General features: G+C 49.4%; 1 protein-coding gene across 3 annotated transcripts in view; it reads right to left on the minus strand.

Moving 5' to 3' along the window:
• INSC (INSC spindle orientation adaptor protein) overlaps positions 1-22,813 on the minus strand; it is a 548,619-nt gene that overhangs the window by 439,960 nt on the left and 85,846 nt on the right. For 2 of the 3 annotated variants that reach the window (XM_060177117.1, XM_060177116.1), the window contains exons 7-9: positions 17,352-17,477; positions 6,426-6,597; positions 1,106-1,284 (exon numbers count right to left, since the gene is read on the minus strand). In XM_060177117.1, coding sequence (XP_060033100.1) covers positions 1,106-1,284; positions 6,426-6,597; positions 17,352-17,477 — 477 coding nt within the window. The remainder of the gene's footprint in view (positions 1-1,105; positions 1,285-6,425; positions 6,598-17,351; positions 17,478-22,813) is intronic. The other variant, XM_007533628.2, reaches the window with a different exon arrangement.

Genomic DNA, 22,813 nt, shown 5'->3' on the forward strand with positions numbered 1-22,813 from the left:
ACCACTGCCATTCCAGCTCAGGAACCAAGTCAGGGTCAGTCTAACAGCTATCCTTCTTCTCTGCATACTCTCATAGTTTATCTCTAAGGGCAGAGGGTGCTTATCCAACTCTTCAGAAGTGAGAAGATTAGACTGGAAAGGAAATTTAGAACCACACCCCACACAACTCGAAAGGTCAAGTTGAAGTCATTCAAGAGACTGTGACTTGCCCAAAGTTGCCCAAATCAACAAGAGAAGAATGGCACTCAGTCTCAGTGGCCTCATGGCAACATCATCTCCATTTTATTTCAAGATGGCAGCAGATGAGAGTCAAAAACCATGATCTAAGGGCAGGGCAAGAGTCAAATTATGACTAGCTACTTCTTAACCATAGAATTTGGGGAGAGTTGGGAGCCGGGTGGTAGCACACCAGGTTAAGTGCACATGACAGGAAGTGCAAGGGCCACCAGCACAAGGATCCCAGTTTGAGCCCCTGGCTCTTCACCTGCAGGGATGGGGGTCGCTTCACAAGCGGTGAAGCAGATCTGCAGGTGCCTATCTTTCTCTCCCCGTCTCTGTCTTCCCCTCCCATTAAGTGTTTTCAAATAAGTGTAACAACATAAATGCCTTTCCCAAGGAAAACCTTACATGAAAATCAAATATACCAGAGAGAGACAGAGAGAGAGAGAGACAGAGACAGAGAGAGAGAGATAGAAGGCTCAAAACCCAGAAACAGGCTTTGCTCCAAGTCCCTGCCTCTAGAGGGGCAGAGAAGGAAAAATACTCGAAGCAGAGTAACTGTCACACAGGCACCAGCATAACGGGAACACAGGCTTTCCAAGGAGGCCAGAGCACCTTCCCACAGTGTCTGTCTGTCTGCCTCCCAGGAGGGACAGGTGTGAAGGGAGATACAGGAATATTCTATAGTGACTGCAATGGGAAAAGGCGTGTGTAGGTGCAGGGACGCTCACAAGAGAAGCTCCAGGGAGAACAAGGCACATGGAGGGCATATGACTTTTACCTCCTCAGGAAGGTGACTAGCAGGGCTGATGGAGCTAACCTGAGCCCTGACCTGTTGCCATGGCTACAGGCCCCAGGATCCGTCCCACCCGCCCCAGCTCCTGACCTGGTCCCGGGTATAAGGCGTGTCCACTCTCTGCTTGTCCCCGCAGGCTTCCAGGAGGACACGGACGGCGTTCAGCTGCAGGAGCATCTCACAGGCCACGGAGTCAAAGAAGGTGATGTTGGCGAGGGCTGCCGAGGCCAGCAGAAAGACTTCCCCGGAAGAGGCCTCTTGGCACAGTTCTGGAAAGCACGGGAAAAAGAAAGAAAAGAGCTTTGTTGCTGGGTGCTCTCATACCCCACTGCCTCACTAAGTTCCCACAAAAAGTCTGGGAGAAGTCTGGGCCAGGTGATAGAATACCCAGCCACCTCGCAGAGGAGGCCATCTGTCTACACTAGGCGCAGGGCTGGGGTTCCAAACCTGGTGTGTCCCTCCTACTCTCTCCTTCATGTCACAAGTATTTCCGGGCAAACCCTTAGTGTCTGTCACTGCACAGTCGACAGAGCAGATCCCATCCTTGCCCTGTCAGGCTTGTAGCCTAGGGCTGGGCAAGGGAAAAGCTTTGTCAAACATAGTGCATCTGGTAGAGTGCACATCTTACAGGGCACAAGGAACCAGGTTCAACCCCCTAGTCTCCACCTGCGTGGCAGGGGCAGAAGCTTAATAAGTGGTGAAGCCGGGATGCAGGTATCTCTCACCTCTCTCTCTCTCTCTCTCTCTCTCCCTCTCTAAATCCACTTTCCCTTTTGATTTCCCCACCCTATAACAAGTCAGTACTTTTCACAATTTTAGATCATTAAGAATCAAAAATCGAAAGTGATTTTCCCGAAATTATATAACAGAGGGTTGCTGTAAATGTCGGAGCTTAGAAGCCAGGTCTGCTTGGTTCCAAAGCGCTCTCTCTCTCTCTCTCTCCTCTCAGACCATCTCTTGCCTCCAAGCCTCTTGGACTCACCTGCAGTGATGCTTCTATAGATTTAAGGGCCAGCACAGTGTGTGTGTCCACCAGGAAAGCATTGCTTCCTGAAGCCCAAGTGACATCACTGAACAAATCAAGACTCTGATCCAACCACCCAGAGCTGGGACAGCTGAGTAGCCGGAGAATGAAGAAGTTATGATTCCCCTTTTCTGACAATGATTCTCGCCTCTCTCTTACTAGGGGTGGGAGCCACTGTGGTCAGCCAACCCCTTCCAGAGCGTCTCTGCCCATCCAGGATTTGGGGTGAGACTGCAGGGCTCCCTACCCCATCTTGTCACAAGGTTTCTCTTGAGTCTGAATGCCCGCCCTCATTCTCATGAAGCTTCCGTTGCTGCCAACACAGCGATTATTAACACAGCCATCTAAGTGCCTTTTAATTTGGGGGCACATTTATTTCAACTACTGCTTGAGTCACCTGGGATGTGTTAGGAAGATTAAAGTGAGGATTCCAGTGACTCATTTATAAATGTTTTCAGGGAGTAGCAAGAAATTAGAGGGCTATTTCCCACCAAAGAACAGAGCCCTGGCGGCCTGCCCGGAAGATATATCCCATCTGCTGACTCTCCAAGCCGACTCTGCAATGCATCTTCATCAGAGGGAAATAAATTGGGAGACTTCTCTTCTCCAGGGAGACATCCAATCCAGGCCAGAAATAGGAATGGACATAGAGCAATCGTGAAAGATCGTTTGGACGATATATCCTTAGGTTTACTTAAGTGTTTTATTATCGGCTGTCATTTACAAATTGGAAGGGTTTCTGTAAAACTCTCAAGATGGTTTCTTCCTTTGGGAAAAAAAAAATGGCCTTTCCAATATGGCACCAATCAATGGTGCGTATCAATGATCACACCCTTCCATCAAGATACGTGCTTCTCGGTTCAATACAACACCCAGATCTCCTTGTACATCTCTTCCATTTGGCCTCTTCAGCAATCTGTGTTTCCTCTCTGGTCCTGGGTATAGTGGGGTCTGGAACTGCAGGCAGAAGTGAACACTAACACCGTTACGTGGCCTTGAAGTAGTTCCTCGGTCTCTGGACCTAAGTGCCTTCCCCTCTTCAGGAGTTACTTATCATCTCCTAATCTCCCTCCAGACACAACCTCTCAAGGCTGGTCTCCATAATTCCTCGATTCTTAATAAATTGAGAACTTATGAAATTTTAAAAATGATTTATTTATTTAGGACAGAAAGAAATTGAGAAGGAAGAGAGAGAAAGAAAGAGGAAGAGAGTTGGAAAAAGAGGAGAAGGAGGAGGGAGAGAGAGAGAGAAGAAGAGAGAGAGAGAGAGAGAGAGAGAGAGACGTGTAGTACTGTTTCACTACACTCCTGAAGTTTCCCATCTACAGGTGGGGACCGAGGGCTTGAACCTGGGTCTTTGAACATGATGTTGTATGCGTCATGCTGGGTACAATATCACCCTGCCCCTTTGCATCTATGATTTTGTTTTAATAGATTTCTCCCAGTCTGGCCTGTGGCTGCCTTGATGGATGGATCAGCCATGGGACCAGTGTAACTGATGCCTCTCATACACACAGAAGTCAAAGATCTTAACATCCTACAGCCAGAAGGGCACTTGACAGAAATATATCCCACGCCTACTTTTTTTTTTTTTTTTTTGCCTCCAGGATTATCGATGGGGCTCGGTGCCTGCACTATGATTCCACTGCTCCTGGAGGCTATATTTCCCCATTTGTTGTTGTTGTTGCCTTTGTTGCCCTTGTTGTTGTCATTATTGTTATTGTTGATGTTGTCATTATTAGATAGGACAGAGAGAAATGGAGAGAGGAGGGGGAGACAGAGAGGGGGAGAGAAAGACAGACACCTGCAGACCTGCTTCACCGCCTGTGAAGTGACTCCCCTGCAGGTGGGGAGCCGTGGGCTCAAACCGGGATCCTTATAGCCAGTCCTTGCGCTTCACGCCACCTGCGCTTAACCTGCTGTGCTAGCGCCCAACTCCCAAGAGGCAAAGTTTTTATGTCCCATGGTGTGAGAGCCAGGGTGAGACTACAGTCAGTATGCTGGATGAACAGGTGTTCTCTGAGAAGCCATGTCTCTTCACAGCTGCCACAGATTCTGGGTACGAGGAAAACCAGAGTCTCTGGTTCAAGAACTTGAACCTCAAAAGTGAGCCTCCCCATCAAATCGATGGGGTTTACAGTTAACAATGTTTATATACTTTTCCCATATTTGGGAGCTACTCTCTTCCCTGATGCAGCTTTCTAATCCTATTCCTAACTCTGACACCATCTCCCCAGACAATACCTTTAGCCCACCTGCATGCTAGCTGCCGGGCTCAGGCAAAAATGAGTCAAGTCACGGGTCCCTTGGAATAGACCTAAAATAGACCTACCAGCTTTTTCCAAAATGGAGACCCCACATCTCACCTGCTTTAGTCTTACCTTTAGATTCCTGATTATTAAACAATCTGTTCGGCTTTATAGCTTAATGCTTTTTCAACCACCAATTTGTAGATGCTACCATGATGCCAACCTGACTTCCTTGGGCAGCCAAACTCACCCATGTGTCCTGGAAACCCCCCTCCCCAGAGCCCTGCCCCCACTAGTGAAAGAGAGAAACAGGCTGGGGGTGTGGACCCACTTGTCAACACTCATATCTAGCAGAGAAGCAATTACAGGAGCCAGGCCTCCCACCTTCTGAACCCCATAAAGAATCTTGGTCCATACTCCCAGAGGGATAGAGAATAGGAAAGCTTCCAGTGGAGGGGATGGGATATGCAACTCTGGTGGTGGGAATTGTGTGGAATTTTTACCCCTCTTATCCTATGGTCTTGTTGATCATTATTAAATCAATGATAAGAAAAAAGTGAGGCCCCCACACCTCCAGGGGCTCATCCTGGATGCCCTTCGGAAAGACCAGTGTATCCCCACCTGACTTGAGGCCAAGAACAGAGGGGTCTGACCACTTTCGCGGGAGGGGAAGTCATCAGACTCTTCAAAAGGGATCATGTGAAGTGAGAGGAGACAGAAAGCAAAGTGCAAATATTGAATGATCTCACTTATAGGCAGAACTTCAGGACAGAAAAGGCAAACACTACGTCAAACGTGGACTGAGAGGGGTACACTGCAGCAAAGCAAAGGACCCTGGGAGGAGGGGGAGAAAAGGAGGGTGTGAACACAGCCTTGGAGTCCTGCTGCAGGATGGTGAGAAGGGGACTGGGCTGAGGGTGAGTGTCCTGTGAAGACTCTCCTGGGGAGATGAGAGGTTAGGTCCAACGTGTCAACAACTGTAACTGTGAACCGTAAACATCCCAAATTAAAAAAATAAAACAAAACCGAAGCAACGGCTGGCGTGAGCTCCAACAAGCAGCAGCTTGTGACCGGGGATTCTCTGGACAGGGTTCCAGATGCCAGCACGATGCCGACCAGACTTTCCTGGACAGACGACCCCACCAATGTGTCCTGGGGCTCAGCTTCCCCAGAGCCCTGCCCCACTAGGGAAAGAGAGAGGCAGGCTGGGAGTATGGATTGACCTGCCAACACCCATGTTCAGCGGGGAAGCAATTACAGAAGCCAGACCTTCCACCTTCTGCAACCCACAGTGACCCTGGGTCCATGCTCCCAGAGGGATAAAGAATAGGAAAGCTATCAGGGGAGGGGTTGGTATATGGAGTTCTGGTGGTGGGAACTGTGTGAAGTTGTACCCCTCTTATCCTATGGTTTAGTCAATGTTTCCTTTTTATAAATAGAAAATTTAATAAAAAAAATAAAGCTGAACCGTAAATACATAGGCAGGAACTGAAAAATAAGAGCAGCAGGGAAAAGGCAAAGGAGAACTTGGAATGGAGTTGGTGTACTGCACCAAAGTAAAAGACTCTGGGGCGAGGGGCAGGGAGTGTTCAGGCCCTGGAACACCTGGGCAGAGGACCTAGGTGGGGGGTAGAGTGTTATGAACGCTAGAATGTCGCACGTGTACCAGCTACTGCATTTTACTCTTGACTATAAGCCACTTATTCCCCGAATAAAGGTAAACATAAAAATAAAAAATATACAATAAAGGGGCCAGGCAGCGGTGCACCTGGTTAAGCACTCACAGTACAGTGCGTGAGGAACCAGATTCAAGCCCCTGATCCCCACCTGCAGGGGAAAGCTTCACGAGTGGTGAAACAGGACTGCATGTTTCTCTCCATCTCTCTCCCTAACTCTCCCTTCCCTCTCAATTTCTCTCTGTCTCTACCCAATAATAAATAAATAAAATATTATACACATGTAATAAAGTTCTTCAATGTCTGGCTTGAATGCTGTGATTAATGGTCACCTTTCAGCCAGTGGGCCCCTTGATGCAGGAGACCATTGAGGTGTGGGGAGTAAGGAAACCCATCCTGAAGACATTGGTAGCAAGGCTTCCACTCCAAGCAGTCCCCGCTTATCCAGACCAAACACTCACTGATGAGAGCTGTCACGATCTCCTCCATGCTCTCCAGGAAGCTGCTGAGGTGCTGAGTGAAGGTCAGGTGTGGGGAGGTGACCTGAGCCACCACAGCCGCGGCCTCAGCCCTAGTGGCCTCTGAGTGGCTGTCGTCAGTGAGGATGTCGGCCAAGCACAGGACACCGTCCACCTGCATGTGGAGACAGAGCTTATGATGGGAGTCTGGAGCTCAAGGACGGACAGACGGACACACACACACACACACACACACACACCAGTCTTGGATCGTCTGGTTATTCCAGGACCTAGGAATAACCTAGTGGCAAGGCCCTCAGAATGGCCAAAGCCTGATATCTCTCTAGATGGCCACCCTTTATCCCCAGCACTGGTCAGTTCCCTCTCATGGCCGAGTGTCTAGGAATTGAACCCTGGTCCACTACCATAGTGAATGGTAGTTGAAAGAACAGTCACTGAGAAATAGTTCATCCCTGGGCTGGAAAAAATAGCTCAGTTGGATAGTGTGTTGATTTGACGTGTGTGTGACCCAGGAGGAGGCCAGGGCAGAGCCAACAGGGGTGAGTTGAGGAGAGGCTGACCAAGGCCACCACACCTGCCACAGGCCTGGGGTTTTGTCCCTCCGTCCCCACTCCCTGCCACTCAGCTCCAGAGGCCCTGGCGAGCTTGGCCTTTGACTAATGACTGCCCCTGAGCTCTGGCCTTCCCTAAGTGGCTCTTGGGAGTCATGAAACCCATTAGCTGTGAAAGCCTCCAGCAAGTGCAGTCTCACATAAATAATAATAAAAGACAAATGTGCAAACAGGAGCTGGGGGAACAGTCCACAGTCCAACTCACCTGGACGTACTTAGTGACAGTGAACCAGCAGCAGAGACAGGTGGCCTCTGTCAGGCCTCGCTTTACACCAAGTGTTTGACTAACAGACTCTCAGATGGCAGCCTCGTGTGAACCCAGGGAAGGAACAGACGCTTCTCTGGGTCCAGACACAGGAAGTGGAGCTGTCCCCAACATGGGGTCCCTTCCAGACATGGCTGACCTTCATCCCTTTCCTCCTTCCAATACCAGCTTTCTAATCTTGTTATGAACACAGACAGAGTTGCACCCCCTGATCTAGCCAGGAGCATGGTCTTAGACAAACTCAGATGCACAATGGCTTGGAGATGGGCCGGTCTGAGCGCACGGGGGTCCAAGGAATGGCTGGCCCCCTCCTGAGGATTGGCATTACCCCAAGAGCTGGAAACCAGGCTTGTTCCCCAATGGACAAAGCTGATCTGCATAATTTCCCAGCACCTACTGTGTGCCGAGGGCTTGAGCAGGGACAGAGGAGAACTAGAAGGCGTGTGCGTGCCTCTGTGTGTGTGTGTGTGTGTGTGTGTGTGTGTGTGTGTATTTGCCGTGCTGAGATGCTCACAAAGAGATGTGAGCTCTGTGGGGAGGGCTGGAAGTTCCCCAACTTTATTGTCTGCATCCCAGTTGGAGGCAGCAGCTCTCCTCAGAGCTCAGACACAAGTATACTAACTGCCATCAAAGTATTTATCCCACTACAGAGCCCTGTCTTCCCCAGTAGGATCTGTGGCCCACTTTCACCAAAGAGGTCTTTTTTTCCTCCCTCTCTTCCTTCCTTCCTTCCTTCCTTCCTTCCTTCCTTCCTTCCTTCCTTCCTTCCTTCCTCCTTAAGACAGAGACAGACATGTCAAAAAAGTAAAAGAGACCACAGCACTGAAGCTGGGAGCTGGGTTTGAACCTGGGTCACGCACCTGGCACGGCAGCATACAGTCAGCCCCCATAGAGAGTCTCTTCATAGTCCACTCCCAGGCCCCTCCACACACGGGAGGAGCACACGGGGGTCCAAGGAATGGCTGGTCCCCTCCTGAGGGTTGGCATTACCCCAGAGCTGGAAACCAGGCTTGTTCCCAACGGACAAAGCTGACCTGCGTAATTTCCCAGCACCTATTGTGTTTCTCACCCCGACTGTCTGGAGAATCTTGCAAGGCCCCACGGAGACATCCTGCACCTGCAGCTTAGAAGTGATTCTTTAGCTCCTTGCTCCTCACCCACGTGGCAGCCCCTTGGGGTACAGCAAGTGTGTGTACTCGCTGTGGCTGAGTGCTTCAAACTCTGGCGAAATGCAAAGCCAATGCAAGGTTTGAGCACAGGCCTTAGATGGGCAAAGAGTAAGACTAGCACCATGGATGGAGGGGGACAGCTGAGCAAAGGTTGTTCCAGGACAAGATAAGAGGTGGAGAAACAGCTGGATCTGGGACCTGGAGGCTGAGTGTATCACCCTGTTGGGCATTACACCCTGTTCCATCAGTTGACGCTGTGGTCTATTTACATAATCATTGTTTTGCCTGAGACCCGCCCTGCCTGCAGGGAACTGGTTTATCCCACTGGTTAGAACCTTCGCAACAGCTGCTATTCATATCTTTCTACCTTCGAGCTCTTTTCCTTTCTCCACCCCCTCTCCTAACCATTTCCTTTTCCAACCGGCCACTTCCGGTTTCTAAGATATAAAAAGCGTTGTCTCTGATCAATAAAGGCCTTGCATTGTGTTCCCGCTCCACCACAAGTCCCTGGTCTCTCTCCCACATCCCTGAGTGAGCAGCAGCCCAGGTTGGCTCCGGTCGAGTTCTCTCCAACCCGGAGAGCACGTGCCCCGGAAGAAACATCCGCAAAGCCAGCCTGGCATCACCCCAGCAAAGCGGCATGGGCCCCAGCCTGATGTGGCCCCCAGTCGCTTCTCTGTTCTTTGGCTTCCCAGAAGACAGATTCCATGTGGTCTTGTCTCTGCAATTGCTCCCTGTCTTGCTTGCCTTCTAATTGATTTTAAATGGGTCAGATCTCTTTTTGGCAGCTTACTAATTACTAAAATGTTTCATCTCTTCAGAAGAGAATATATATGGAAGGTTATTTACGGTGAATTTTCATGGTACAGAAATACTAAAAATAAACACCCAGAGATGGCAAATAGCTCACCTGAACAGTGGGCCTGCCTGCTTTGTCACATGCACGAGCAAAATTCAAGCCCAGACCCCACCGTGCTGCAGGAAATTTCATTGTCTCTCTCTGTCTCTGTCTCTTTTTCTATTTTAAAAAGTCTGCCTGCAGCAGTGAAGTCCTGGCAAAGCAGGATAAAAGGAATATTGAACACATATGTACATGCATAAATATTCACGTTTTTATGGGTATACGCAAAAATGCATCATGACTCTCCAAATAATATATACATATTTGCCTAGTGTCCAGGAATTCTATTGTTAGGAATAAAATCAATCCAGAGACTCCTTGTACACCACTCTGGATATCACACCTCTGCTTTTTTCTTGCTGAAGGGGCCTATTTTGAATTTTGTCTTTGTTATCCCCTTGTTTTACTTAGAGATTTACCATGTGTTTACATTGTTGGGATTTAATCAGGTTCTGAACTTGGTATAAGTGGTCGCACACTGTGCAGCAATTCTCTCTGTCCCTGGTCAGCATCAGGTTTGCAAAAACACCTTCTGATTCCCGTGGCCAAAGTTCATGTATTTTCCCTGCTGTGTAGTGCTCCATTAGTAAATCTATTTCAATTCTCCTGAGGATGCCACTGAAGTCATTTCACAGTTTTTGCTATAATATATAATTGCCACTATAAATATCCTTCTTTTTTTTTTTGGTGTATTTGTGCCAGTTTTGCTCTGGGATTCAATATACGAGCGGAGTCATTAAATCATAGTGCCTGCTCCTCTTTAATTTTACTGCTTTTGCCAAATGGTTTTCTTGCAAAAATTATTGTACCAGCAACATAGAAGTTCACCCAACTCCATCTCCTTTAGGAAGGGCAGCATTTGGCCTGGTCATATTTTAAGTGTTATGCCAGTTTGATGAATGTGTAAAGATTTTGTTTTAATCTGCAGGTCTTGGGGGCTGGACAGTGGTAGTGCACCGGGTTAAGCGCACATAGTACACAGCATAAGGACCCGCTCGAGGATCCTGGTTTGAGCCCCTGACTCCCCACCTGCACAGGGGAAGGGAGGTCCCTTCACAAGCACTGAAGGACATCTGCAGGTGTCTCTCTGTCTCTCTCCCTTCCTACCTCCCCCTTCCCTCTCAATTTCTCTCTGTCCTATCCAATTTAAAAAAATAATAATAATGAATGAAAACTGGCCTCCAGGAGCAGTGGATTTGTAGTGCTGGCACCGAGCCCCAGTGATAACCTTGGAGGCTCACATATTATCATGACGCTAAGAAACATTTTCTAAGTCTTTGTGTCCCTTTGGCTAGATTTGGTTTTGTGGTTTGCCACCTGGCTGTCCTCTGCTATGTATTTGTGAATGTCACTTGTTTTTCTACTTGGTGGAGTGACGTGGGTCTGACCCAGGACCCTCCACCCAGACATTATCCACCTGCCTTTTAGCCTCCTGCCAGCAAGTTTCCACCAACCCAAACTGGCCCTACCACTTGTCACCAGAAGGCTTCTTCCCCCTCCCTCCTCTGGGCTCTGAGCCTCCCAGGTCCTCAGACAATTCCCTACAGTGCCCCACACACGCACAGGCTGAGAGCCAGACTAAGCCTCGCATGCTTCTGTACGTAACCATTTTTGTCCTTCCTTTAAGCCTCTCTATAGAAAAGGAGGGTTTTTGTTGTTGGATAGGATAGAGAGAAATGGACAATAACAACAACAATAATGATAACCACAACGATACAACACAGGCAACAAAATGGGGGGGGGTGGCCTCTAGGAGCGGTGGATTCCTGGTGCAAGCACCAAGCCCCAGCAATAACCCTGGAGGCAAAAGAAAAGGAAAGGAAAGGAAAGGGAAGGGAAGGGAAGGGAAGGGAAGGGAAGGGAAGGGAAGGGAAGAGAAGAGAAGAGAAGAGAAGAGAAGAGAAGAGAAGAGAAGAGAAGAGAAGAGAAGAGAAGAGAAGAGAAGAGAAGAGAAGAGAAGAGAAGAGAAGAGAAGAGAAGAGAAGAGAAGAGAAGAGAAGAAAAGGAGAATTTAAAAAATCCCAAAGGATATTGGAGCGGTTGAACCCAGAGGCTGCATTGTGCACGTCCAGCCACACGGTGGCGCCAGCACCTCGCTCCATCCCCGAGGGCGGTTGCCTTGGACCCCCAGTCTGTGTGTGTGTGTGTGTGTGTGTGTGTGAGTGTGTGTGTGAGTGTGTGTGTGTGAGCGTGTGAGTGTGTGTGAGTGTGTTTGTGTGTGTAAGTGTGTGTGTGTGAGTGTGTGTGAGCGTGTGAGTGTGTGTGAGTGTGTGTGTGTGTGTGTAAGTGTGTGTGTGTGAGTGTGTGTGTGCGTTTGTGTGTGTGTGAGTGTGAGTTTGTGTGTGCGTTTGTGTGTGTGAGTGAGTTTGTGTGTGCGTGTGTATGTTTGTATGTGTGTGCGTATGTATGTATGTGTATGTGTGTGCATATGTGTGTATGTGTGTGTGCGTATGTGTGTGCGTGTGTATGCGTGTGTATGTGTATGTGTGTGCATATGTGTATGTGTGTGTGCGCATGTGTGTATGTGTGTATGCGTATGTGTGTTATGTGTGCGTGTGTATGTGCGTGGGGGGGGCAAGGGGTGGTGGAGAGAGAGGGGGAGTCTGGTCACTGCCCACTCGTGGCACAGGGAGCAAGGGCCCCACCCAGGTGAGGGACCCCCAAATACAAGGCAGAGGTCACTTCGGATTCACGAGCGCAGACATAAACAATAAACAGCAGACACCGTGAGAGCAGACTTGGTGCAGAAATCTAGGGAGAGATCAGCGCACAAGGGCCTTCATGTCGCTGGAGCCGCTGTGCTCTTTTGGCTTTTTTTAAGACCTTTTTTTAAAAAATGTATTTATTCTCTTGTGTTGCCCTTGTTGTTTTATTGTTGTAGTTATTATTGTCGTTGTTGTTGGATAGGACAGAGAGAAATGGAGAGAGGAGGGGAAGACAGAGAGGGGGAGAGAAAGACAGACACCTGCAGACCTGCTTCACCGCCTGTGAAGCGATTCCCCTGCAAGTGGGGAACCGGGGGCTCGAACCAGGATCCTTACGTTGATCCTTGCGCTTTGCGCTATGGGTGCTTAACCTGCTGCACTACCTCCCGACTCCCTGTGCTCTTTTCTCGTTCTTGTCTTTAAAATATATTCTATCTGTTTTGCTTTAATGACAGCAGGATATAGAGAAAGACGCAAGGATCCCGGTTCGAGTCCCCGGCTCTACAAGCAGTGAAGCAGGTCTGCAGGTGTCTATCTTTCTCTCCTCCATCTCCGTCTTCCCCTCCTCTCATTTCTCTCTGTCCTATCCAACAATGATGGCATCAATAATAACTATAACAAAAAACAAGGGCAACAAAGAGAAAATAAATAATAATAATAAAAGGTTTTAAAGAATCTCTGATTAGAACCGGGTGGTGGCACACCTGGTTGAGCGCACGTGTTACACAAGAACACAAGGACCTGGGTTCAAACCCTTGGTCCCCGCCTGCAGGGGGGAATGCTTTGTTATGGTGAAGCCGGGCTGCAGGTGTCTCTCTCTGCCTCTCTCCCTCTCTATCTCCCCCTTCCTCTTGATTTCTGGCTGTCTCTACTCAAAAAATACATAAACAAAGACAATTAAAATTTTGAAACAATTAAAAAATGTCTTTAAGAGGGAAGGAAAGGAGTAAAGACACCTGGGAGGTGTTAGGTGACAAGATTTTCCCACTTGCTGGGGGGGAGGCTCGCTCAGCAGGAAGAAGCCCGCTCAGGAAGCCTGAAATCCGCAGCCCACTCCCCTACCCCCAGCCCCACCACACACCCTGGTCCTGCCCGCTGTGGCGGGGTAAGGTGGGTGAGGGCAGTGCCCACCAGCCTCTCTCCCAGCTGAAGGGGTCCTGGCAACTGTGGCGAGCCCGCAGCTGCTGCCCTCGCCCACTAGATGGCGCCACGGCACAACACATGGGCCGGGCACTGCCCTGCACAGAGCCGAGCCTCTGCCCCACAAGACCCTCCCCAGGGCCAAGGCACAGGAACCAAGCTGGGACTCCCCACTTTGCAGGGCTGGGGAGGCGATGGCAGCATGCGGCTCCTCCCGTCAATCTGCCAATCAGCCACACTGCTCGCTGGCAAATCAATAAAGCAAAGCTTTCTTGTCTGGCATCCAGAAACTTCTCTCCCATGAACCTCCTTCCCAGGTTAGAACTGATTTCACGTCGACCTAAAATAGACTTCCTAGTTTCTTGCGACAACAAGACCCCAAATCTCACCTGCTCTAGTCTTGCCTTCAGGTTCCTGATTACTGAACAACTTGCTCTGCTTTCTATCTTAATGCTTTTCAGCCACCAGGTTCCAGATGCTACCATGATGCCATACTGACTTCCCTGGGCAGATGACCCCACCAGTGTGTCCTGGAACCCCACCTCCCCTGCCCCACTAGGGCAAAATAGAAACAGGTTAGGGGGATGGATCCACCTGCCAACGCCCATGTCTAGCAGAGAAGCAATTACAGAAGCCAGACCTCCCACCTTCTGCATCCCATAACGAATTTTGGTCCATCCTCCCAGAGGGATAAAGAATAGGGAAGCTTCCAATGAAGGGGGTGGGACACAGAACTCTGGTGGTGGGAACTGTATGGAATTGTACCCCTCTTATCCTACAATCTAGAGCATCATTATTAAATCACTGATAATAATAACAACAACAACAACAACAAACTGATTCCATGTAAGTTAGCTGCCTCATCTCAGAGTCTAGAGTTTGGGGCCTGGGGTCTGCATGCAATGGCTCCTCTCAGTTAAGGGGGGGTGTGAGAGGTGGGAACAGATTGCAAGTCTGCAGGACACTCTACTCCTAAGATTGAAAGCAGAAGACAGAGATGATGTTCTCAGCCCCCCACACCTTCACCCCACTCCCCCGACCCCCTGCCATTCTCTGCCTTCCAGCCTAGACTTTCAGGTTTGAGCTCCCAACTCCCCACCTGCAGAGGGAGCACTTCACAAGTGACAGCCAGTCTGTGAGGGTCCTTGTCACTTTGCAAAGCTGCACGATGCTCTCTGACTTGTGGCTGTGTCAGAGGACAGACAAGCCAGTCTGTGAGGGTCCTTGTCACTTTGCAAAGCTGCACGACGCTCTCTGACTTGTGGCTGTGTCAGAGGACAGACAGCCAGTCTGTGAGGGTCCTTGTCACTTTGCAGACTTGCACAGAGTACCATGCAGTTGCGGTCTATGCCCACCAGGGGGCGCGCTCGGGGCGGGAATGCCATGGCTGCGGGGGCTGAGCTGAGTCACCTGGCTGAGCCTCCCTCCTCCCACGAGCGATGCTGGAATAGTAACAACACTAATGGCACCGAGCTGTGGCGACCACTGCCGGGCACGGTGAAAGGAGGGGGCTCGGCAAAGGGCTGCACAAAGCGGGCGCTCAGTGTGTCCCCCAGGACTCTTTCATCCTTGCAATGACGTGCTTGCTGGCCCCCTGACAAAGCAGGAAGTCGATAAACAATTTCTGTGCAGGGCCAGATGGCTTGTTTTTTTTCTTTTTAATTCTACACATACTCTGTTCTGCTGTTGTAGCTTCGAAACAGACTTCCACAATATCTCAATACATGGGTATAGTTATATTCCAAGTGGAACTTGATGCATCTGAAACTTTTAAATTTTACGTCAGACAAAATGCTAGACTTCTTCTGATTTTTCCCAGCTTTTAAAAAAATTGTCTTTATTTATTGGATAGAGACAGCCAGAAATCGAGAGGGAAGGGAGTGATAGAGAAGGAGAGAGACAGAGAGACACCTCTAGCCCTGCTTCACCACTCAAGAAGCTTTGCCCCCCTGCAGGTGGGGACAGGGGTCTCGAGCCCAGGTCCTTGCGTCCTGTGACATGTGCGCTCAACCAGGTGCCACAGTCTGGCCCTTCCCAGCCTTTTAAATCTGTTTGGTTTCTGTTTGTTTGTTTTTGTTTATTATTTTTGCCACCAGACTTATCGATGGTGCATGGTACCTGCACAACAAATCCACCACTTTGGCAAGGCAGCCTTTTTTTTTCCTGCTTAGAGAGGGAGGGAGTGAGAAAAGGAGAGAGAGAGAGAGAGAGAGAGACCTACAGCACCTCTCCACCACTTGTGAGGCTTCCCCGCTGCAAATGGGGGCCTGGGCCTTGAACCTGGGTCACTGTGCACAGTAATGTGTGCGCTCCACTGGGTGGACCACTGCCCAGCCCCTTCTCCCAGTCATTTTAGAAGTGTGTGTGGGGGGAGTCTTAGTTCAAAGATGGCATATACTAAAATAATCAACAACAACAAATAATGAATTGGCTCACAGGTCATTAATTTCCCCCTACTCCGGAATGTAAATTCTATAAGAACAAGAGGGCCTATTTTATTTACTGCAATACTCACGGTGACCCAAAACATTCCCTGGTAAACAGCAATGGTCAGTAAATATTAGTGGAACGAAGGGACTAGGATCTGTGTGACTTTTGTGAGCAGAGCCCCTTCCCCGCTCTGGACTTCAATGTCTTTGTAATGGAGGTGTTTGCACACACGGAAAAAAAAAACATCAAAGGAAATCAGACTGTACGTGGAACCAACCACGATTGCAGGCCCCGTGACAGAAAGGTCGGTGTCCTTGCTGGTGCTGACCATCAGAGGGCCCCTTCTGAAACAAGTCACTGCCGCTGGGGCCTGGAGTTCTGGCTCTGGGAAGTAAGTGATCGACCTGGAGGAAAGGAACCGCCAAGGGGGCAGTTTGTTGTTGCATGTAGACCAGGCACTGCCTTCAGCGCTGCACAGTTACCACCAGGACACACGAGGCCTTTCCACCTCTTTCCCACAGACATTTTCAGCATTTTCCCTTCCAACTTGGTTGAGAAATCACAGAGTGTGAAGTCCTAGCTTCCCCAGGCTTCTTGGTTATGATTTTTTAAATTCAAATATTAGGTTTTTGGTATTAGTACAGGTGTAATAACTGTTTTGTTTTATTTCTTTATTGGGGGATTCATGTTTTATTATTTTTTATAATGCAATCTTTTGGTCTTTTTTTAAAAAGTGTTTTATTTATTTTATTTTTGAGAGAGATGCAGAGAGAGAAAGACGCAGAGAGAAACACCAGAGCACTGTGCAGCTCTGGCTTATGGTGGTGCAGGGGATCAAACTTGGAAACCTCAGGCATGAGAATCTCTTGGCATAACCATTATGCTATCTACCCCCACCGAGGGTTCCTGTTTTACAGTCGGTAGTAAATTCAATAGTTTGTACGTGCATAACATTTCCCAGTGTTCCACATAACAATACAGCCCCTACTAGGTCCTCTGCCATTAGGTTATAACTTTAACACCCAACTCGGGCTCATTCAGGTCCAAGTGAGAAGCAGTACAGGCTCCGTTATCTGGGGGTGTATGTGAAGGGGGTGGCGGGAATGAGTCCCGTGACTGCCCTGAGCTGGGCCCTCTCAGGCTGCCATCTTTCTTCCTAACCCACCCCCCTCTGTAAGCTTTGTTGGCCTAAAAGACACTTGCAACTAGGGCTCAGTTTCCCTCACCCAAACCCTCTAGCTTCGTGGAGTCCCTCCTGCCTGCTGAGACACAGAGCACCCACCCTTGCCCTTGCCCGTTCTGTCTCCCAGGAGGCTCAGTCCTCTTCACTCTGCTCAGGTGAAGGCCCAAGCGCCCCAGTCTCCATCTGGTCCGCCTGCCTCCACTCTGCTCCACTCACTGTGGGCCACCCCACCCTCAAGAAACTGCCGATTTCCAGGCTGAGCACGCCAGACTCCGTTCCCTTCTCATCTTCCTCGACTTCCATGGTCAAGACCCAGCAGCTCCTTCTGAATGGTGCTGGGAAAGAGAGCCACTCTGAGACTTGCTCCCAGATGACACGGGCTGACCCTTTCCCCACCTCACCGTGGCCCTAACACACACACACACACACACACACACACACACACACACACACACACACACACTTCCTCTCCCTCTCCCTCCTCTCTCTCCCTCTTTCTCTTACCTTCTCCAGCTGGTGGAGGCCTTCTTCCACACAGCAGATGGAGGCCAGTGTGCGGAGCGCCTGAGGGTACAAGCACCTGAAGCTGTCCTGCCGGCAGACGCTGATGAGGGCTGCAACACCACCCTCCTGCCAAGAAGAAGGGAATGTCAGGAGACTACAGGTGTGGCCTTTCCTGGGACTGACTCTGGAGGAAATGGCAGCCTTCCCTCAGCAGACGGGTTAGTGGAGTCTGTAAAGTCACAGCATATGCCACCCTAAGAGATGCCACTTTGGCACCAGGATTGATTCCAGCAGAAGACATCTGAGAGGCGACAGAAGAAAAGTGCACTCTCTCTCTCTCTTTCTCAGTAAAATTTGTTTGCTTTTATCTTTACTTATTTGTTGAATAGAGATGGCCAGAAATTGAGAGGGAAGAGGGAGATAGAAAGGAAGAGAGACAGAGATACACCTGCAACACTGCTTTACCACTTGCAAAGCTTTTTTTGTAGGGGAGAACTAGGGCCTCGAACCCAGGTCCAGGTTCCTGCACAGTGTAACATATGCACTCAATCAGGTCCACCACCACTTGGCCCCAAGATCCCTCTCCCTCTCCCTCTCCCTCTCCCTCTCCCTCTCCCTCTCCCTCTCCCTCTCCCTCTCCCTCTCCTCTCTCTCTCTCTCTCCTCTCCCTCCTCTCCCTCTCCCTCTCCCTCTCCCTCCTCTCCCTCTCCCTCTCCCTCTCCCTCCTCTCCCTCTCCCTCTCCCTCTCCCTCTCCCTCTCTCTCTCTGTCCTATTTGCTTGAAAAAAAAAATTCTCCTTCCCTACAGTCTCTACAGAGACCAGAGCGAATATCACCCTTGATGGTACAAACTGGAGGTGAGCCTCCCCCAGATGTTTCTGGGGTCACATGGAGGGCCCAGTGCTGACATCTTCACCAGGAACAGAGCTCAGTACCACTTGACACAACTTCCAGACTCCTGGAGACCCCCCCCCCCCGCTGTCTCCTCTCCCCCTCTGCATGGAGCCTGCCTGGTGCACCTGACACGGCTCCAGAAACATGTCCGAAGAAGCAGAAGGAACGCAAGCCTGCCGCCTGGCACAGCCACCAACCCACTGCCCACCACCTCACAGCTCAGCTCCTCCCAGCCACCAGGAGGCGCACCCAGGAAAGGAGTTTTATTTATGTAACACTATGAGTCACTCCCTATCTACCATTCCCTCTCAATCTCTCTGTCTCTACCCAAGAAAAAAGGAAAAAGCAAAGACAGATAAAATAAAATAAAATAAGGAGTCGGGCAGTAGCACAGTGGGTTAAGCACAGGTGGCGCAAAAAAACAAGCATCGGCTCAAGACTCCCAGTTCGAGCCCCCGGCTCCCCACCTGCAGGGGAGTCACTTCACAGGCGGTGAAGCAGGTCTGCAGGTGTCTGTCTTTCTCTCCCCCTCTCTGTCTTCCCTTCCTCTCTCCATTTCTGTCCTATCTGACAATAACTACAACAATAAAACAAGGACAACAAAAGGAAATAAATAAATATTTTTTAAAAAAATAAAATAAAATAAAATACTGCTGGGAGCAATGAGTTTGTCATTGTACAGGCACCGAGACCCAGCAATAAGTCTGGTGGCAATAAAAATAAAGTAAGGCCAAAAAGATAAACCTTTAGGAAAAATAAGTCCTAAGTAAGAGTAAGCATCTTTTATTTTTCTTTCTTTTTCCTTTCTGGGAGATGGAAACAGCTTTTCTTGTGGATAGCCACCAGAAGTCTGGGAAGAATCAAGGAGGTGCTCATTTTAGCTGGCCAGGTTTATTCTAAGAGAAATCCCAAGCTCCATCTCCACACTGACAGCAAGGTGGATACTCACCAAGGAGCTTTGCACAGGGGTGACAAGGTCACCACAGGGGTGTCCAGAGCAGGGAAGATGGATAGATACTTCAAAACCACCCAGGCACTGTGTCCTCTCTCACCTCTCCCCTCAGTGCAGGAGGAAGTTCCTGAGCCCTGAAGGTCCCACACAGGTTCACAAAGTAAGTCACACCCAGATCTGCCCATGCCTGCATTCCACCAAGGTAGATTGGGGGATGCCCCCACCACCACCTCCTCGCCGTCTCCATAGGAGCCAAGATGAAAGTGTCTCACTCTTGAGGTTGTGGGGACAAAGGAACCCTCTTGCACTGCTGGTGGGAATGTCAATTGGTCCAACCCTTGTGGAGAGCAGTCTAGAGAACTCTCAGAAGGCTAGAAGTGGACCTACCCTATGACCCTGCAATTCCTCTCCTGGGGATATATCCTAAGGAACCCAACACACCCATCCAAAAAGATCTGTGTACACATATGCTCTTAGCAGCACAATGTGTAATAGCCAAAACCTGGACGCAACCCAGGTGTCCAACAACAGATGAGTGGCTGAGCAAGTTGTGGTCTATATACACAATGAAATACTCCTCAGCTATTAAAAATGGTGATTTCACCTTCTTTACCTCATCTGGGATGGAGCTTGAAGAAATCATGCTAAGTGAAATAAGTCAGAAACAGAAGGATGAATATGCGGTGATCTCACTCACAGGCAGAAGTTGAAAAACAAGATCAGAAGGGAAAACACTCAACAGAACCTGGACTGGAGTTGGTGTGTTGCACCAAAGTAAAAGACTCTGGGGTGGGGAGGGGGGACGGTTTAGGTCCTGGAACATGATGGCAGAGGAGGACCTAGTGGGGGTTGTATTGTTGTGTGGAAATGTTACACATGTACAAACTATTGTATTTTACTGTCAACTGTAAACCATTAATCCCCCAATAAAGAAATTAAAATAAAAATAAAGTGTCTCACTAGGGATCCTTATTTTTTACAGTCCTACTTCCTTTTGGAGTAAGTTATTGTTGAGAAAGGGACAAACTTTAGGGCAGATAAACTCATCCTTTGCCAAAAAAAAAAAAAGACTCATTATATGTTAGACACGCTCCTGAACATCAAACGGAGCTTCCGTGGCCCTCATCCACATGGATCTCATGATCGAGCAGATCATTTCAAAAGCAGGTGCAAATCTGAGAGAGAGAGATGAAGAGAGAGAGAGAGAGGGAGACACGGTCTGCCAGGTTAAAGGGAGGGCAGAGAGGACACACCTTGTTTAATCTGAGGAGTTGTCGAGGGTCAAAGCGAGGCACTCTGACTCTGCACATCACTACACCATTAAAGACAGGCTTGCAGGAGTCGGGCGGTAGCACAGCAGGTTAAGCACAGGTGGCATAAAGCGCAAAGACCGGCATAAGGATCCCGGTTCGAGCCCCCGGCTCCCCACCTGCAGGGGAGTCATTTCACAGGCGGTGAAGCAGGTCTGCAGGTGTCTGTCTTTCTCTCCCCCTCTCTATCTTCCCCTCCTCTCTCCATTTCTCTCTATCCTATCCAACAATGATGGCATCAATAACAACAACAATAACTACAATACGTCAAGGGCAACCAAAGGGAAGTAATATTTTAAAAATTTTTAAAAAGACAGGCTTGCGATGGGACAAGAACCTTACCCCTATGGATCCTCACTCTTCAGCTCTCTCCTCACTGCCAGGCTACCTTTTTTCAACTGTTTATTTATTATTGAATACAGACAGAGAGAAATTGAGAAGTTAGGGGGAGACAGAGAGGGAGAGAAAGGCAGAGAGCTACCTGCAACCCTACTTCACCACTCATGAAGCTTTCTTGCTGCAGGTGTGGAGCGGGGGCTTGAACCTGTATCCTTGTGCACTGTAATGTGTGCGCGTAACTAGGTGCGCCACCGCCCACCCCTCCCCTACTTTCCCTGGGACAGCTGATGGGAGTTCCTCCTCAAGGCCTGACTCAGAGTCACTGAAGCCGAACCCTGCTACTCCTTCAAGTAAGAACAGAGACACAGAGATCCTAAGCTCCTGCCAGCCAGAATTTCTGTCTCCCCCTCCCCTCTCAATTTCTCTCTGTCCTACCAAATCAAAAGACAGAAAAGAAAAAAAAAATGCCGCCGTGCAATCAAGCTATGGAAGCCTTCCCGGTTAGGAACGTCTCACACCCTCCTGATGGGTGTTTGGAGGCAGCAGTCTGAGGGTGGGAGGAGAGAATGGAGGCCTGGAGAAGAAGTGAGATGGATGAGTCCCCTGGTGTACCCCAAGGCCCCACGCAGCGCCCAGAGCAGCACTTGTCTGGCAGTAGACCGCGCCTTGCCCGAGTTAGCGGGATTACGCTGTTGGCAGGAGCGTGTTTAATTTTATAGAAAGCTCTGGGCTCCGAGCCTAAGCTGTATAATGGCATGAATTATTCAGACAGACTGGAGATAAGCTGTCATAAAGCTAGAGGAGGCCACTGCACGCTGGTGGGAATCATGGTGGAGTGGAATAGCTTCATCAATGCACAACGGAGTTTTCTGAGCTCCGCCCTCAAGAAGGGATGGGACTGGCTGTGGCCTTCGAAGAATCCAAGACAGGGCTAGGCTTGTCTCCGGAAGGAGACAGATGCTGTGGATACGACAGGAAGATGATGTCCTCAGATGTGAGCTAAGGTGGTTTCAAGTGTCACCTGGTCAAGGTGTTCAGTCACTGTGAGTCCTGACACCTGTTACTGTGTTGCTGTGGATATCTGTTTTTCAGAGGGCCGCATTTAGACAAGACAGACACAAGGGGGTGGCTGTGTGGACTGTCTGGCATGGTGGGAGCAACCAGCAGTCACTCTTGTTAGCACTCAGTGAGTTGCATGCATCCCTTTGGGCAAGTTCTTGGAAGGCATGACCCGTATCCAAATTCAGGGGCCGTCCCAGCCTTTAAACAGTGACTGATCAGGGGGCCAGGCAGTAGAGCAGTGGGTTAAGCGCACATGGTGTGAAGCACAAGGACTGGAGCAAGGATCCCAGTTCAAGCCCCCAGCTCCCCACGTACAGGGGGGTTGCTTCACAAGCAGTGAAGCAGGTCTGCAGGTGTCTGTCTTTCTCTCCCCATCTCTGTCTCCCCCTCCTCTCTCGATTTCTCTCTGTCCTATCCAACAACAGCAATGACAACACTAACAATAATAACAACTACATGGGTAACAAAAATGGGAAAATGGCCTCCAGGAGCAGTGGATTTGCACTACATTCACAGAAGGCAAAAAAAAAAAAAAAAAAAAAAAAAAGTTATCAATCCTAGTTCTTAAAAGCCCAGGGCTGCTGTGGGGAGTGAAAGAAAGTAGAATAGTTAATGGAGAGTGGGAGGGTGTCCCAGACTTTCTCCTCTATTTCGTAGTCCTGTTGGAAAGGTTTGGGACCAATTATCTAATCAGAGGTAAGCCCTGTGCTCCCAAGGAGACTGACACCCTTCTCTGCTCTTCTCAGGGTGAAGCACAAATGCAGGAAGGTGGGGGGGGGGGCATCTGGAACCCAGGGGAGACAAGAGCACGGAGGACTCAAGCCCAGGACAGAACACTAAGATCTGCAGGGTCTTTCAAAAAGCAGAAAAGCCCGATGCTTCAATTCAGATCACTGAGCCTGTCCC

Source organism: Erinaceus europaeus, chromosome 17 (genome assembly GCF_950295315.1).
Source record: "Erinaceus europaeus chromosome 17, mEriEur2.1, whole genome shotgun sequence".
NCBI lineage: Eukaryota > Metazoa > Chordata > Mammalia > Eulipotyphla > Erinaceidae > Erinaceus > Erinaceus europaeus.